This window comes from Lampetra fluviatilis, chromosome 3 (genome assembly GCF_964198595.1).
Source record: "Lampetra fluviatilis chromosome 3, kcLamFluv1.1, whole genome shotgun sequence".
Lineage (NCBI taxonomy): Eukaryota > Metazoa > Chordata > Hyperoartia > Petromyzontiformes > Petromyzontidae > Lampetra > Lampetra fluviatilis.
Window position 1 is genome coordinate 13,592,662 of NC_136277.1, and position 18,167 is coordinate 13,610,828.

The 18,167-nt window shown below is 46.7% G+C and overlaps 1 protein-coding gene across 1 annotated transcript; it reads right to left on the reverse strand.

Annotated features, from left to right (window-relative positions):
- Window positions 1-16,703, reverse strand: LOC144948417 (uncharacterized). Its single transcript, XM_078877866.1, has 7 exons — window positions 16,518-16,703; window positions 14,954-15,451; window positions 13,430-14,758; window positions 8,533-9,107; window positions 7,969-8,055; window positions 3,182-3,268; window positions 1-2,014 (listed from the first exon to the last, which is right to left on the reverse strand). Exons 3-7 carry the CDS (start codon window positions 14,161-14,163, stop codon window positions 966-968), a joined length of 2,532 nt encoding a protein of 843 aa, XP_078733992.1. The 5' UTR covers window positions 14,164-14,758; window positions 14,954-15,451; window positions 16,518-16,703; the 3' UTR covers window positions 1-965.
- Between the last annotated feature and the right edge of the window lie 1,464 nt (window positions 16,704-18,167).

Sequence of the window (18,167 nt, forward strand, 5' to 3'; positions counted from 1 at the left end):
ACCAGGTACAGATAGGCTCACTCTTATTAACAAGTGACCATGCATTTCATAGCATATTAACTAAATATGGTCTAAATATGCTATAAACTCGTAGTCAGATGGTTGGTAGTGCTTACAAGTTCATGTCCACAGCACCAGTAAATAGCGCCCATCCCAATCGAACATCAAGTTTGAAAAGTCTGGTGAGCTTCACCACAGTGTGATCGGGTCATTTGGCCACAAAGTTTAACTTTATTTTCTTTTAAGGTGTCTATGGTACCGTAATCCATGGTCACATGGGCCGCCACATGTTGATAAGACCTCGGCAATCACAAATGACAGCTGAAATGTGCCAAAATGTATAACGCATTGTAACGATTGATAGATATATCTTAACCCACACAGTATATCACATCATATAGCATTGACCCTGTGGTGTCAGTGGACAGCTCTCTCCTACAACATCATGCAAGCCAGCAGCAATTGTTGCCTCACACTGCTGAGGAGCTCAGAGAAGTTAAAACCAGTCGAGTAATTTTCCCGCTTCGCCTTTGCCTGATTAGCAACTACTGGAAAACGTTGGTCCAGAAAGTTCACAGACCAAATGACTTAAATGTGATGAAAAAAAATTGACAGAGCAAAAAAGACACTTTACAAAAGTTTTGTGGTTGTGCTATATAACTCTATGGTGTCTTTTCAGGTTGTATCGCGTGTTGTTCGATGCGATGTTCGACTCCACGCGCCGGGAAATTTCTCAGGAACTGACCTGAAGAGTTCCTGTCGATACAATCCGAAAACACATCGCTCGAGCTAAACCCTTGATTCTCATTTGATTAACGATGCCCGTCAAGGCGAGATCTGTTCAGGGTCCAGTCAATGTTCTGGCGCAGGAGACGACGGCCAAGGCAAGCTGGTGGGAGCACAACACGAAGATCCCCCTTCTACCAGCAGCCACAAACGGCATGCCCGTCCGTCACTGGTTGCCGTCACATCGGCTGCACCGTCAGGACTTCCCCCTCGCGCGCATGCGCACTCTGCTGGTGGGCACTCAGGTGAGTCTTGAGCAAGAACTCCCGGTCACACACGCCGCACTGGTAGGGGCTCTTTCCCGCATGCCGGCGCAGGTGAGTCTTCAGCGTAGAGCTCTGCGCGAAAGCTTTGTCGCACACGCTGCAGCGATATGGCTTCTCTCCCGTGTGCGTGTGCAGGTGGACCTTCAGGTTGAAGCTCTGCGTGAAGGCCTGGTTGCAGATCTTGCATTGGTAGGACTTCTCGCCCGTGTGCAGGCGCAGGTGAACCTTCAGCTTGGAGCTTTGCGTGAAACCCTGGTTGCAGACCTTGCACCGGAACGGCTTCTCGCCTGTGTGCACGTGTAGGTGCGTCTTGAGCGTGGCATTCTGCGTGAAGCCCTGGTTGCAGATCTCGCAGCGGAACGGCTTCTCGCCCGTGTGCGTGTGCATGTGCGTCTTGAGCGTGGCGCTCTGCGAGAACGCCTTTTTGCACACGGCGCAGGCATAGGGCTTCTCGCCCGTGTGCGTGTGCAGGTGGTTCTTGAGGGTGCTGCTCTTCGTGAAACTCTGCCCGCACACATTGCATATGTAGGGCCTCTCGCCCGTGTGCGTCCTCTTGTGGTTCTTCAGATTGGTGCTGTGCGAGAAACGCTTGCCGCAGGCGTCGCAGCCAAATGGCTTCTCGCCCGTGTGCGTGCGCCTGTGGCTCTCGAGGTGGGCGTGTTGCGAGAAGCGCAGCTCGCAAACGTCACAGCAGTGCGGCCTCTCATGGGAGCACTGGTGCCGTGTCAGGCCGCACGGCCGTGCGAAGGTGTGCCCGCACAGCTTGCAGCAGCTCGCCTCCCCATTGCCAGGCCTGATCGCCGATGGCTGCTCAGCGTGCAATGGCACTACTGCTGCCGGCCCTGGAGAGTGGCTTCTGGCGACGGCGCCCACAGATGTCGTCGCGACATCGGTGGTGTCATCGCGCACAGAGTTCACACCTTCGGCGAAGTTGCCTGGACGTGCTTCGACGGGACGTTCATCTGCCAGGCACAAAAATTGTTTCGGATGTGAAAGATCCTTGCGCTAATCAATGCAGGAATATAAATTGGCACTCACTCAACAGTATTTGATTGTACGTTTAAAAGAGCTGAGAGGTTTCGCCAGGAGACAGCAGTGTTGAGTGTCACCCCCTCTTATGCATGGTGCGTTTTTGCAGAGTTTCTCCCCACATGAAGCCAAACACGTATTTGTGGAACTGGCCAACTATCCAAACATAGCAAGACACCCCCTGTAAAAACAGTCTTGAGACTCGGCAAAGCTTTCCTGGGTAACCGCATGGCATTATAGTTGTTCATAAAGCAGACTTTTAATTGTAATATTCTCCGCCTTGCTACAATAAAATGCTCAAATGAACATTGAGAAGCACTCGTTTTTTTGGAGCCCGCAACCACTATCACGGGTGGGAGGGTGGGGGCCACAACAGTCAAACAATTTTTACATTAACAGGTAAGGCCCAATGAGCTATATATCGTTTTTGCAGAAGCAACCTGGCCACAAATGAAAGCTCAACGAAGTGGCTTATCACGTGGATATTTCTAGCAGCTAAATTCTCGAAACGCATGTTTCTAAATGTGGAGGGAAAAATGGAGGACCCGGAGAAAAGTCCACGCGACCACAGGGAGAACATGCAAACTCCAAATATACAGACGTCAGGTTCGGGATCGAACCTACGACCTCCTGTATACCAAGCGAGGTAGTTAACATAGCCTATGGCCAAATCACCCGGATCTCATCAGATCTCAGAAGCCAAACAGGGTTGAGATCATGGGTCGTGCATGTATGGGCAAACACCATGCACAGCAGATTGATATAGGCTGCTGTAGGGCTACGTGATGGTCAGCAGAGGGCAGTGCAACAAAGTAAAATGTCGGACTGTATTTATATGCCTTCACATCTGTGCACCATTCCATCACCACTCCACACTAACCAGCGTGCCGTATGATCAAATATCCCTCACAAAACCACGTAGCAAGGAGAAGCTCCCATCCAGCAGTGGATTGACAACATGCTTTACATGTTCAAGTGTAATTCTGTACGGACAACTTTTGACACCGGTATCGCTCTCCGTGCGTGCACCGGCGTTTGTGGTGCTGTGTTCTGTAGCAGGCATGCGGTACGACACACCAATACGAGTGGCTCTCTAATACCTTTACGTGTTTCTGTCTTTATTCTGTCAATCGTCTGATCGGGACTTGAGTTGTCCAACGTGTGGGCTGGGGTCTGTTCCGCCTTGTCTGAGAAAAGACAACGCTTGTCATCAATGCTGCTTTACAACGTATTTCGTAAAATATAGGTACAGTATTGTTGGATCTATGCCCTGTTTTCCGTTATTAATATTAAGAATAATTAAGAAAAAAACGATTTCTCTTTTTATTATATCTATATATACCTTTTAATTAAATAATGAAAACAACTCACTACAAACACACCAGGAATCTGTGAAACGGCCATTAAACTGGTAAGAAGTCGGTGACAGAGAGGTCATAGACATCCAGATGGACAAAGATGTATGGACTAACCTCCCAAAGACATCTGGAGATGTACAGATAAGGTGCAGAGCAAACAACGGTTGAAACTCGCGTTTTCTTAACGTTTTCCTTACCGAAAAGTAGAAACTTAACATAGATAATTAACCAACAAACAATAATTTTTTATTAGTAATCCCCTTATATTCACCGCATACATATTATTTAGAAGTATATGTTTCCTATCTACACGACCTTCCGAAAAACTAAAGAGTACGAATTCCAGAAAGCTTAAGTGCATAGTACATTTAACCTCAGGACATTAAAAAAAAAATAATAACTCAGAATAAAAACACCAATCTCTGCAGAACTAAACTTGGCGAAGCCCAAAATAATAATGTGAAGAGGATCATTACGAAATTCATTAAACATAGACGAATGATAACCACGATACTAAGACCGAAGGAACTCACAATATATAATTCAAGAATAAATGTAACACACAGGACCACATTAATGTATTACAAACATCTCCTCAGCCACCCTTGTCTTCCAGCGGGGTCTGGCCTCGGAATGACCCGCGCGGGGCGGGCAAGAAGGGAGCAGAGAGGTCGCAAAGGGGGGGGGTTCGTGCTGACATGGTTTGTTTTCTCTCGCAAGAGACGCGGAGAGACGAGAGGGTGCTCACGCTGGAGTTAAACACGGCCGCCTTTGTCTCCCCGCAGCACAAACAGATGGCCCATGAATACTTGGAGGGTTAGGAAGGTCGCGAGGAGGGGACGCGGGGATGTCTGCTTATTCTCGCTCTGTTTTAGTTTGTTTTTCTCTCGCAAAAGAGAGAAGAGGGTGATCACGTTTTGAGCACAAACAGCAAGATTTGCACACGTAAGCAAATAATATTCCACACCCCTCCTCCCAGAAGGGTTACACAGCTGTGTCTTCACTAATAAACACATGAAACACACGGACGCAGATGTGTTCAACCCACAGAAAGATATATGACAGCCTTCAAACAACTCGGGAAGATTGAGTGGATTTTCCAAATATAAGCCGGGGAAAAATCCATTCAACTCAGATCGTCAGGGGCCTTGGCCCCCACCACAGATCGCCAGGGGCTCTGAGCCCCACATCGTCCGGGCCACGGGCCCCACCAGAAATCGTCAAGAAGTTTTTGTCATCCAGAATGACGAGGTTCGCGGGGTAGCGACGTGCCGCTACAAGCCGAGGTCTGCACCACCTGAGAAAAATCGCTACCCTGAGTCGCCGAGCTGCGAGTGAAGCCAACAAAGACGCCAACGTCCACCCTGCCACGAACGAAGCATCGCTCCTCGTCAGAGTGACGACCAGCGAACAACCCGCAGGAAAGGCGGAGATCGCCAAGCGTCGACCAAGCGTGCAAAGCAGAGAGCGCGAAGCAGTGGAGAAAGCCTGGTCAAACGGCTGTGGAGAGAGAGAGAGCGCAAGAGCAGCACGACTCGGACGTCACCGGGCGTCACCGAGCGTCGTGCCAACTCGTCATCCAGCAGAGGGAGAGAGAGCGCAAGAGCAGCACGACTCGGACGTCACCGGGCGTCACCGAGCGTCGTGCCAACTCGTCATCCAGCGGTAGAGAGAGAGAGCGCACAAGCCGAGCGACACGCTGAGCGAGGGAGCAGCAGCGGCCACGCCCAACCCAGAGAACTTCTGGCCGCTGGTTGTATCCTCCTACACCACACAAGCTAACGACACAATTAATATTACGAGGGGACAACGCACACACAGCACGCACACGAATAAGAAAATTGTCATTGCGTTTCAGAAAGGGTTGCCATTTCGAGGTGGTGCGTTCAATATCAACTGATCGTGCAAAGCAGTTGCTGCCGTCGAGTTACATGAATAAGAAATGTTTCAGTCATTCATTTTCGTTAACTGCATAATCACGTCAATGAAGAAGTATTTTTAGTCATTCAATTTCGTTACTGCATAATCTTGTCCATGAATTTATTGACGTATACCTGCTTTCGCATAAGAGAGTGTCATGTGCTTGTTTAGAATTAAAATTGCTTATCACCAACTGTTCGAGTGCTTCTTTCCAAGTCCATGCAAAACTATCTTATTCTTGATAACTGTATCCTGCGATGAGATATGAAAATGGAGACCTAAAATATCATAACACACACTAAGATAATCGGTAAACGTTTAATCGATGATAATCGTATTATCCTGATTGATATAACTCTGGATAAACGAAGCTAAGCCTAATTATCACAACTGCACACATTAACATAACCGCAAGCATCCGCATAAATTACTACGATTATCTCCGCGATTATCATAATTTATGCATATAATTACACACATTATCATAATTTATGCATGTTAATACACACATTAACATAATTAATGCAATTTGCGCATTTTTCTGAAAATTATTAATTTTTATTATTTTCATCAAAATTTCATAACCCGACACATACAACAGTATGTCGCATATTGGACCTGCTCTGACTATTTAAACAGCCCCTTCGTTTTCTGTATATGTTCACAATCTGACTTTTCGCACATTCGTAATGTCGCATACATTCAATTGCACGTACTTAAAAAGCAGAGTAAATCGTTTCCCCGTGTTTAAAGCAGTTTGTGCTTCTTTTTAACCCAGTAATGTATTTGCTCCTTGTGCAACTGTCATTTTCTATAGATAATCACGTATCCAAGGTTTCACATATCCATCTGTACCTAAGTCCATAGCTAGTCTAATACGCAATGTTGTGCTGTACAATTTATATTCCCACTTGAACATGTGGCCGTGAACATCTCCGCGGCCCTAATCCAGTGGTGAAAATGCCACAACCCTATTGCAGAGACAGCCACTGTTGTCAACTCCAGACTATGTGGTTCAAAATTGTATCAACCACAACAGGACGATGGACTGAGTACAATCCTGGTAAAATGTGTATTTTGCGACCTTCTGATTGTGAGGTGAGTGCGCCGTGATGGCACAGAACCAAGGTGCTTTTCAGCAGAGGACATTGTAATTGTTATAACTCTCAGAGCAGATGAAATTAAGATTAGACATTTAGACGAAAAGTTAACAGACTGCATTTGGAGCAGTACTCTAGCACAAACACAGAAAGCTCTCGCCAACATTCGTCAACACCTCAGCCTTAAAATGGAAAAATACACTGTAAGGTATTATAGGCTCAGTGGTATAGCTATCGTTCAGCGTGCAGGCTATGTGCACCAAGATCCATAGACCGTAGGCGGGCCCAGGTTCTGGATTAATAAGCGGGGGAGAAATTTGATGGGGGGGGGGGGGGGGACCCATTGAATCTCTTGTGGCCGTCTGCAACGGTCTTCCTTCTGATATTAGGAAGCCACTGGAGCTATGCACTTTTAAATAATCTAGATTGATAGCTAACTTCTTTAGAACTGCTTTTTGTGTTTAGTTTGTTGTCCTTCTCCGCACCTCTGATTAGCACGGTTGGTTACGTACGGTGCGAAAGAAGTTCACATATATACATATGTAATAAAAGACTCTCAGGCGATGTTGTTCTCCGTGTCCTTTATTTGGGTTCTTGCTCGCACCCCACGATGTCTCCGCTCGGACCCGCACCTTCTCCGCCTCGTGCCTCCGCACGTCGTCTGAGTCCTCCGCTCTCTCTCTCTCTCTCTGCAGCCACACCGCTGCCCGTGTGCTCCGCACACTCCGCAGCCACCCTGCTGCTCCGTGTGACTCCGCACACTCAGCAGCCACTCTGCTGCTCCGTGTGCTCCCGCACACTCTGGAGACACCCCCGCTGCCCCACGAACACCGCTGGCCGACGGTGCCGTGACTCCAGCCTCGTGGCAATCGCACCACTCTTCGCCAGCACTCCGCGTGGCCTCTCCCTTCTCTATCCTGTCTCCACTCCCGATCCCCTTCCGGTTCTCCCCTTATATCCTCCCCCTCACGTGACCCTGACTCCTCCTCCTCACGTGACCCTGACTCCGCCCACACTCACGTGACCCTGTCCTTGCTCGCATTACACATACACACGTATGTCCACTGCGCTACACCACTAAAGTATTGGGCAATGAACGTTCATCGAAAAGAGAAGAGATGGGCTTATTTGTACTTACAAATCACACTTTACATTCACGGTGGGGGCATGGGAAAACTGGATTTGATAAAAAAAAAAAGTCTGAGGTGTACAAGTACTTGATTTTAGAGCCAAAAAAAATATCAGAGCTCACTTTAACTTGGTTAGGACTTCTTCTTTGTTCTTTCGGTAAAGTCACGTAGATAATCTTATTTTATTATGTTTTATTTTTATTATTTTATTACTTCCCTTCTACATGACTTTACCGAAAGAACCAAGAAGATGAATCCCTGCAGTCACGAAAGCTTTAAATCGAAATTTGGTTAGGACTTATTTTGTATGCGGCTGATTGCGCATCATTGCAACATTAGCTTGTGGTGTTTAAACCATGATTTTAAACTCAAGCCTCACCTTCAAAGGGCTCTGTTTTTATCTGCTGCATTGTTAGGTTCGTGCTGGAATCCTCCACAACGCGAGTTGAGGTCTCCTCCGCCTCTTCTGTTCGAAACAAAAACACCGCATCAATAACTTCTGAATGTCTTCTCGGTTGTTGCACATAGGTCTCCGATGCGTTTTTAGGCCCTACCACACAATGTTTGGCATCATGTCCGACATTTTTCTCCAGTGCCGGAAGCTTCCTCTGGAAATGAATTCATTTCTTGAATAAGCTCCCAGCATGTGAAGCAGAATGTAAAACACGTAGGCTTTCGCAACCAATATCATCCATAAGAGGTTTTTTTGGGTTAGATCGCGTAAATATATAAATGTATCGTTAATCATATAAATATATAAATGTGCCGTTAACAACACATTTCGATATTTATGCGATCTCACCCAAAAAAAACTCTATTATGGAATGTCAAACATCATGCCGAACAACATGTGGTATAACCTGAAAAAAACTTCAGAGTATAAATACCTTGTTTAAATACAGGCATTTTGAAATCAGAACACTTAATGGCCCCATCACCTTACCATATTCCACGTGGTGATTCATGTCATCGATCAGGTCGTCGGGACTGGCATCATCCGTAGCCGAATGGGAGGTCGCCGTAATATTCCCACCATCCACAGCACCCAGCCTCTGCACACAAACCAACAACTCCCGGCCCAAACCATTGAACAGTGCGAGCAGCACGTCCACCAGGCCTCTCAGCGTCACATCACCAGAAGAGATGGCAGTGGCGGCAGCATCCCAGCGCGGAGTCTTGTCATGGGGCTCGGCGCCCTGCAGGGCCTTCACCACCTGCCGCAGCGTGGCATAGAAGCCGAAGGGCAGGCGGTCGCGCGCTGTGGCCAACAGCTCGGCCCGCACGAGGCCGTCCCCGACACAGGCACGCAGGACCCCGTAGTCCCGGATGCCCAGCTCCGAATCCATGGCCCGGGCCACCTCTGCGTTCACGCCCTGCGCCTCCAACCACGCTGGGAAGTCCCCACTTGATTCCAGCACTGGGGCGGCCACTACGCATGCCATCCTGATGAAAATTGCAGATAAATAACTGAATATAGGAGACTGTGATATCATGAAATTAAAGTGTAAAATATAACAGCTTCACCAAAGTCAAGTCAGAGTCAAAATGTCTCCCTCATGAAGATAACTGTAGGGGCGCTGCACTTCACCGTTTGGAATCCTGAGATACTGGTGAAAATTTCACGTTTCCATGGCGAGGGCCAGTTTCTCTCACAGGCTGCCCACTGTTGATATCTCACAATGTGGTACCCATTTACCTACGGTGCGAAAGAAGTTCAACATACATTTGAAGAATACTGATGTTTGCTGGTACAGTAAAACCTTGGATTGCGAGCATAATTCGTTCCGGAAACGTGTTTGTAATCCAAAGCACTTGTATATCAAAGCACTCGTATATCAGTTGTGATCACGTGACGCTCGGCAGACAAAAATTATACACGTACTACTCGCTCGTTTATTAAATTAATATTTATTTCAAAAATTTGCTCGTCTTGCAAAACACCCGCAGATCAAGTTACTCGCAAACCAAGGTTTTACTGTACAATATTAATAACGATTTAGAATCCTTAATGATTGATACTGATGATGAGTTATGATTTCTGATTACTTATGTTGAGTTTAGCTTACCTTGGTTTTTTTGTTTACCCATGAAAGCCTCAAGACTTTTTCAGGAGGATCCTGCCCAAGTTTTGTATGTATGAATGTTGAATTTCTTTCGCACCGTACGTAGCCAACTGTGCTAATTGGAGGTTCAGCGTTGAGTATAAGTGAGTATAAGGGCAGTGTTAGTCTATGGGAAGTATGTATTTTGGACTTCTTTCGCACCGTACGTAGCCAGTCGTGCTAATTGGTGGTGATGTTGATATGTGTACATTTAAAATGAGTAATTTGCAGGTTATTTTTCAAAATTTGGACGTTTGACCAATGCCAGTTACACCCCCCCCCACCCCCGAGAACCTGGAGGTAACCCACACAGAACAGACAAACTCCACGCAAAAAGGCGCCCCAGTCAAAAATCAAATCCAGGTCCTTCATGTGACACCGTGATATCTCATCGCCCACCCCGATTACTAATGATGAGTTAAAATTATGAGAGTTAAAATGATGAGGGATGATGAGTTATGGCGATTACTGATTTACGAATTAGTTATGATGCTGATGACTTCTGATGAGCTACAATTACTGACGCTGAGCTATGATGATGATGATGCCATCGCTGTCAACCCATGCGGTTTACTCGTATTCTTGCACAGGGAAATCGAGTTTTCAATTCCATAGGGGCCGTCCATAAATGACGTCACGCACCTGGGTGGGGGGGGAGGTCAGACATTTGTGACGATGTGTGACGAGGGGGGGGGGGGTTGATGAATGTGACGTCACATCAAATGCGCAACTTTAAATAAATATAGACAACACGTTGTACTTAATTAAATACTTTTAAATACATGTTTCCTCCTACAACATCAGAGTGCAGCGCCACATTAAATACGCACTACAATGACAATAGTTTAAAGCGATTTGAAGCATGTTTTATTTTTTTGGGGAGGGGGGGGGCAGAGCTTTGTGACGTCATATTTGAGGGGGGGTCTGACTTTTTTTGACGCTGTGACGAAGGGGGGGGGGGTTAAAAATCGTCCAAAATCGCGTGACGTCATTTATGGACGGCCCCATACAGCGTACAGCCGTTTCAATACGGAAAAAAATGTGTCTACATTTGAGTTTCTCCCTTGTGATGGGACGTTGTAGGATGAACGTTGAGATTTATAAGCGGCACGGGGTGACCAATAAGGTCTGAATTGGTCTGTTATAAGGTCGGGCACTGATAAGAGGTTGACAGGCTATTCGATACACTACACTATATACTACACTATACACTACATTACTATACACTACACTTAATACACTATACACTGTCAACCCATACGGTTTACCCCGTATTCTTGCACAGGGAAATTGAGTTTTCAGGTCCATACGGCGTACAGCCGTTTCAATAAAGCAATTTATTTAATTGGTTTGTCTATTTGTTTGTGTTTCTCTCCTTGTGATGGGACTTTGCAGGATGCACGTTGAGATGTATAAGGGGCAACAACGAGGGTGTGATCAGCAAGATCTGAATCGGTCCGTAATAAGGTCAGCAGCACTGATAATGGGTCTGACGTATTACTGACGCCGAGTTATGATGATGATAAGTTGACGACCTTACAAACCTTGTGTTTATAGGCGCACTGTTACTCGCACGAATTCGGCTCAAATCGCAAATCCCCCCCTCTCACCTCGTGCGCTAGTCGTTAGCGCCGATGAATGGTGCTGGTGCTGTTGTTGTTTAAGCGCGTGAATGTCGTCGTCGTCGTTGTTGTTGTTTTAAAAACGACACAATTTTTTATTCGCTTATCTGAATGCCGCATTCTGGCAGGAGGGCCGACGATCGAGCGGAGCGCCCTCGTTGAGAGCCGTGAATTAGGGGTCCGCGGCGATTTGACCGCTGCGATGTTTAGGGGGCCGTTCATAAATGACGTCACGCGATTTGGGACGATTTTTGACCCCCCCCCCCTTCGTCACACGGCGTCACAAAAAGTCAGACCCCCCCCCTTCAAATATGACGTCACAAAGCTCTGCTCCCCCCCCCCCAAAAATGCGTCAAATCGCTTTAAACTATTGTCATTGTAGTGCGTATTTAATGTGGCGCTGCACTCTGATGTTGTAGAAAACATTTATTAAAAAGTCTATTTAATTAAGTAGAACGTGTTGTCTATATTTATTTAAAGTTGCGCATTTTGATGTGACGTCACATTTCTCATCCCCCCCCTCATCACGCATCGTCACAAATGTCTGACCCCCCCCCCCCTAGGTGCGTGACGTCATTTATGGACGACCCCTTACAGTATAAGCCCAGTTGACCTGAGATATTGGAGGTGTATAAAAACACGAGATCTTTTTTTAAGTATCTCAATTGCATAATTTCAAGATTATTTTAACTGTAGGAGCGGTGGTGCAGTGATTGGCGCACTGCAATATGAACTCAGAAAGTTCGATACTTCAGTAGTAATAGGTTTTTACCCTTTTACCTGGCAACAAAACTGACACCTTTATACAAGGGATCATGTTTGCATTAACCACAACACTTGCGGTCAAAATGCAAACAAAAAGACAACTCTGATAATGTATGAACTGTCCTTGAAATTGATTGGTCCACGCCCGAGACTGCTTTTCTTAGAGCCTAGTCTCACATGGTGTTGGACCAGATGACGCCAAAAGGTGCACTATATCTTGCTACTGGCAATTGAGGTCTCATAATTCAATACTTCAATTAATGGCCTGGGCTAACGTTCGTGCCGAGAGGTAGATCAAGCGTCAACCGGGTCCTTCCCCCGCACCTCCGATTAGCACACAATACCTTCACCTATCGAGTGACAAGCCTGGGGAAGTATGGTTAAACAACCCGCATGACTGGCACGGCATGGGGAGGGCTTCGTCTAGCAGCGGACTCACAAAACGCTGTAAGTTATTATTTTATTATCTGAACAAGATTGTCATAAAAAACATTTTTTGACAGGTATTCATAACATTCAACTTTATTGATTAATAAGCATACATTTAAAAAATACGGTAGATGCCGGTGCTGTAACATGGCAAGCCACACATTTGCCGAAATGATATAGATGAATAACAAACACACACCCCTTGGGAGAAAGTGAAGCTGTTTTTAAATCCAAAGCATGCTTGGCTGAAGATTTCCCTTGCCATTCCTCCAGCAGCTTAATGCAAAAACATGTTTTAAAAAAATAATATTAGGAAGCCACTGTAGCTATGTGTACTTTCAAATGATCTCGATTGAAAACGCATTTGTTTAGAACTGATTTTTGTGTTTCGTTTGTTGTCCTTCCACGCACCTCAAGATCAACACGGTTGGCTACGTACGGTGTGAAAGAAGTTCAACATACATACGTGTGCTTTTGAGACAACAGACCAATCAGTTTGAATGGCAATGCATGTATTATCAAAGCGATATTTTGTTTGCGTTTTTCAGCACAATTGTGTCTGTGCAACCATGACGTACTTGATGCCTGCCTAGTATTTGAACATCTTTATAACTTTTACTCATGCCAAATAAAAAGGGTGAAGCGATGTTGATTATCATTTGTGGCCAGGTCGCTTCTGAAAAAAAAGTTAATAACCTCAGTGGGCTTTGTCTGGTAGGATGGAGATGGCTTAGTTGCATTTGTATGTATCTAGGTGATTTTTTTACCTTTCTTGTACTTTGCACTACTATGTATTTGTAGTGTTTGTTGCTATAATATTCTTACCCGCCCCTACTGAACATCTGTGAAAATAGCTTTATAGCTCATCGGATCCCTCCAATACCTATTCAGATTCTGCCTTTAAAAGCCATTGCACACTTGCTTGCAGCGGTGGTTTTTCAGAGAGCTGTTCTTCGAGAAGCGCTTTCCGCACACTGCGCAGCCGTACGGCTTCTCGCCCGTGTGCGTGCGCAGGTGGCTCTTCATGGCGCTGCCCTTGGCGAAGCCCTTCCCACACACCCTGCAGCTGTATGGCTTTTCACCCGTGTGCGTGCGAAAGTGGATCACCAGCGAGTCTTGGTGATTGAAGGCGTAGCCGCACACCGTGCAACAGTACGGTTTCACGCCCGTGTGCGTTCGCTGGTGCGTCGTCATCTGCCAATTTGAGGTGAAGCACTTCCCACAAAAGTCGCAGCTGTAGGGCTTCTCGCCCATGTGACTGCGCACGTGGATCTTCAGGCTGCTCAACTTCAGGAAGGTGCGCCTGCAAACCTCGCAGCGATGCAACTTCTCGCCCGTTTGAATTCGCAGGTGCTGCTTCAAGCCGTAGGGTTTTGAGTAGTTCTTCCCGCACAGCTCACACCAGTGTGCCGTATTTCCGACGCATTTTGGCCAAGGCAACACTACGGGATTGGGTTTATTAATTTCAAGCTTGTTGGACTCTTCCTCGTCGACAGAGAGCATCTGACTGTAGATTGCCGACATCCTCCTCCTGGTCGTGTCTCTCTGCGCAAGTGATCGAGACGTTTCCTCGTCAACAGAAGCGGCGGCAGCAGCAGCAGCAACTTCTTCACTGTGTTTCAGCTGCTGTCTGCTGCGGCGCATAGGGTCCATCATTTGCCGCGCACATGAGGTTTCCTCCTGAATTGGAGAATGAGGTCACGTTCTGGATGACGAGTTGAGGGAGACCGACGCAGAGATGTTGTTCACCTTCAGAAGCAAACAAGCCAGTTTGATGAATGTTAAGTATACGGAATTAGATTTTCACATTTACTTTCACTGTTTACACGTACGCACAATGTGGTTCCTGCGATTGTGGAAAAAAATGTAACTTGCACTTGAAAATTAATACGAATATCTAGGTTTTTGCAGTTGTGCAGTATAGTTCTGATGTGTTTTTGGGTTGTACCGTGTGGTGTTTGACATGATATCCAACATTTCGCAACATATTGGAAGCTTCTGCAGGAATGGACAGCAATGATTAAAATTAAGAATCGATGGGTCCTGTTTACAGTGTGGGGAGCCCTTCATCCATTGGTAGTTTGACAAACACCTGTGAATTATTATATTTTACAGTTAATAACACCAGTCATGTGCATAATGTTGAATCGAGTACAAACTTTACCTTCGGAGGGTTCCATTTTAATTTGGTCTTCTGTGAGGCTGTTTGCGTTGTCATTCATGCTGTGAGTTGAGATGTCTTTTGATGTTACTGCACATATCCGAGGTCAAAACAAGATATATAAAATTTACTGCCCGCACAAAACATGTATGCTGTAGGTCTACCAAGGACATGATGAAACCTGATAGATTTTTGCAAGATAAATTCGCCAATAATTTTTAAAATAAAGAATTCAATAGTAAAGTCGGACACAAATCGACAATTTTGCAATGAGCCCTTTTTTACCATATTCCACATGATCCATTTTCACTTCCACATCTTCGGATGTGACAGCAGCTGTTGATAAAGGAGCTGCAGCGACAGACTGCCAATTATTAACGTCGCCCAGCCTCTGTAAAGACAGCAGCAGCTCCCGACTCAAGCCGTTGAACAGCGCAAGCAGCACGTCCACCAGGCCTCCCAGTCACGTCGCTGGGAGAGGAGGCAGCGGCGTCGTCCCTGCGCAGCGTCCCAGCGTCATCGTGGGGCTCGGCACCGTGCAGGTCCTTCACCACCTGCCGCAGCACGGCGTAGAAGCTGAAGGGCAGGCGGTCGCGTGCCGTGGCCAGGAGCTCGGCACGCACGAGGCCGTCCCCGACGCAGGCGTGCAGGACCCCGTAGTCCCGGATGCCCAGCTCCGAATCCATGGCCCTGGCCACCTCCGCGTTCACGCCCTGCGCCTTCAGCCACGCCGGGAAGTTCCCACTCGGCTCAAGCAGTGGGGAAGCCACTGCACACGCCATTCTGATTGGGACGTGCAGAGAAATTGTGGAAACTGGAGAATATAATAATTAGGCATACGTAACAATTCACCTAACAGACAATTCAATGGTCACGATTCAACATTTGAATCTTTCGATTTAAAGCTTTCGTGACTGCAGCGATTCATCTTCTTGTTCTTCACCTGAGGACGGCTGCTTGCGTTGTGGCCGAAACGTCGTGAGAATTGTATTTTATAATGTTTCATTTTTATTATTTTATTATTTCCCTTCTGCGTGACTTTACCGAAAGAACCAAGAAGATTTGAATATTTGTCTGCTAAACTTAAAAAAAACATTTTACTCAGTAAGACCCACTTTGCTATAGAGCTAATTTTTAGAAGCGGACCTGGTCACAAATGATAGCTCAACGAAGTGGCTAATCACGTGGAAATGTATAGCAGCCAAAATACTCTCGAAACGCGTGTTTTTTTAAATGTGGAGGGGGAAACCGGAAGATTAGGAGACATCCATACGACCACGACCTCCAGTGTACCAGGCGAGGTAGTTAACATCTCATAGCCACCGTGATGATGAGAGAGACACGCAAACTCCAAATATACAACAGGCGTCAGGGTCAGGATCGAACCCACGACCTCCTGTATACCAGGCGAGGTAATTAACATCCCCTAGCCACCGTGATGATGAGAGACACGCAAACTCCAAACATACAGCAGGCGTCAGGATCGAACCCACGACCTCCTGTATACCAGGCGAGGGAATTAACATCTCGCCTTCGCGGCGCCCAAACAGCCTGGAAACTGGCTAAACAGGATCATCCGTGGAACAACTCACACTGGACATCTGTGAAGAAGAGCTTCACAGATCATCGGATTCGTCCAGCCTAAATAAAGATTCCGAAACAATCTTGGCGGTACAGCTGCGGTACAGCTGCGATCCACACAGCGTCTGCCGCTGCCTACTGGCACTCGGGATTGGTTGAGAAAAATACTTGCCATTCAACTCCTGTTTATAACACGTTTAAATAACAAAGGTTGCTTTTCCCTCCAGCCATATGAAGGAAGACCGTCGTCACGACAGGCTTTTCTTACCTGGTGTGATTATGGCTGTTGGCTCAGCGCGTTGATCTTGTGAAAGGAACTATTGTTGTTGTTGTTGGCTTCTGCTGTTGATGTTGTTACTGTTGTTGATGTTGCTTTTCTTAACGTTGTTACTGTTGATGTCCCTTTAAATTAAACTGAAGCCGATAGCGGAAGCCGGAGTAGGGCCTGTGGCGATTTGACCACAAAAATGTTAATTGCCTCAACGGAAGGGACCGCGGCGATCCGAGTAGAGTTCAGTTGACTAAAGTACCAAAGTACAGTAATACACTATTTTTTTTCCAATATTAAACTTTTTTTTTATTTGACCAGGTAAAGCCTGCTGAGTTGCAGCGCTTTTTTTTTCAGAAGCGACCTGGCTCACAAACGATAGCGCCAACGAAGTGGCTTTTCACGTGAAAATATATAGCAGTAGTCAAATACTCTCTAAAACGCGTGATGTTGATTCTAAACGTGGAGGGGAAAACCGGAGGACCCGGAGAAAAATCCACGCGACCACGTGGAGAGAGAGAACACGCAAACTCCAAATATACAGCAGGCGTCAGGGTTGGGATCGAAGCCACGACCTCCTGTATACCAGGCGAGGGATTTAACGTCGCAAACCGCGGCTATTACTCGAATGGTCCAGTTTATCCAGTTTTCCGGATACTTTACAAGGGAGATCAGTGGTGCTTGTTGGGTACAGTAGCAACAAAAAAGACGTCCGAAAACACGTTCCTTCGGAGTGGGCAGGTAGGAACTTGGTTGGACAGCGCATTCGTGCACGACAGGCAAATAATCCCTGGTGGGCAGTGTTGAAGCTGTTGTTCCTACCTGTATAAGTGTAGTGTATCATGTCGTGTGTAGGTTAAATGTTGAGTTTTATAAAGGCACCACGGGGTGACCAACCCCACCCCTCAACCAGCCCCACCCTCCCCACCCAGCCCCACCCCTCCCACCCCCAACTGAATCACCTTAAGGCTGGGAATGTTGAAAGAAACACGAGGCAAAATGATCCGCTTTTTTCTTTTCAAGGCTTCCATTTTATGAACGGAGCCACCCTCCCCCAGTTCCATTTTGTGAATGAAACATCGACCGTCTCCTCATTGGCCGGAGTCGCGGCGGTGCCCCCCCCCCCCCCGCACAACTAACTCCCCCCAACCCACCGCTCCCATTGGTTGACGCCCCAGAGCCAATGGGAGGGGTCTGGTGGAGCAGGGCTATGCACGACAAATAATCCCTGGTGGGCAGTGTGGAACTGTTGTTCCTACCTGTATAAATGTGCATTACCTCCCAGTGCTCGACTACAGTGAATGCCCATCAAACATTCTGACTAAGAAAATACCAGGCTACTGTTTTGCGTAAAAGCGAGTATCCTGACAGAGCCCAGTCCTGGAAAAAGTTCACGCGGCTTGGTAATGAAAGGGGATCCAGCTGACAAGTTGGAAGAGCTTGTCTGTCCATATCTTGCCTGTAATATCGGCCGTTCACCAGCATTGGCCCAAGCAAGCCTGGCTCTGCCGATCAGACGCAATATCGAAACCAGTCCAGGGTTTTACTTGTTTTGAAACGATGCTGCTGAAATGATGTACCCCAATAAAGATGTGCAGCCGATGGGTTAAAAGGGGATATTTATTGCTTTAGTCTGTGCTCGAGGTCATC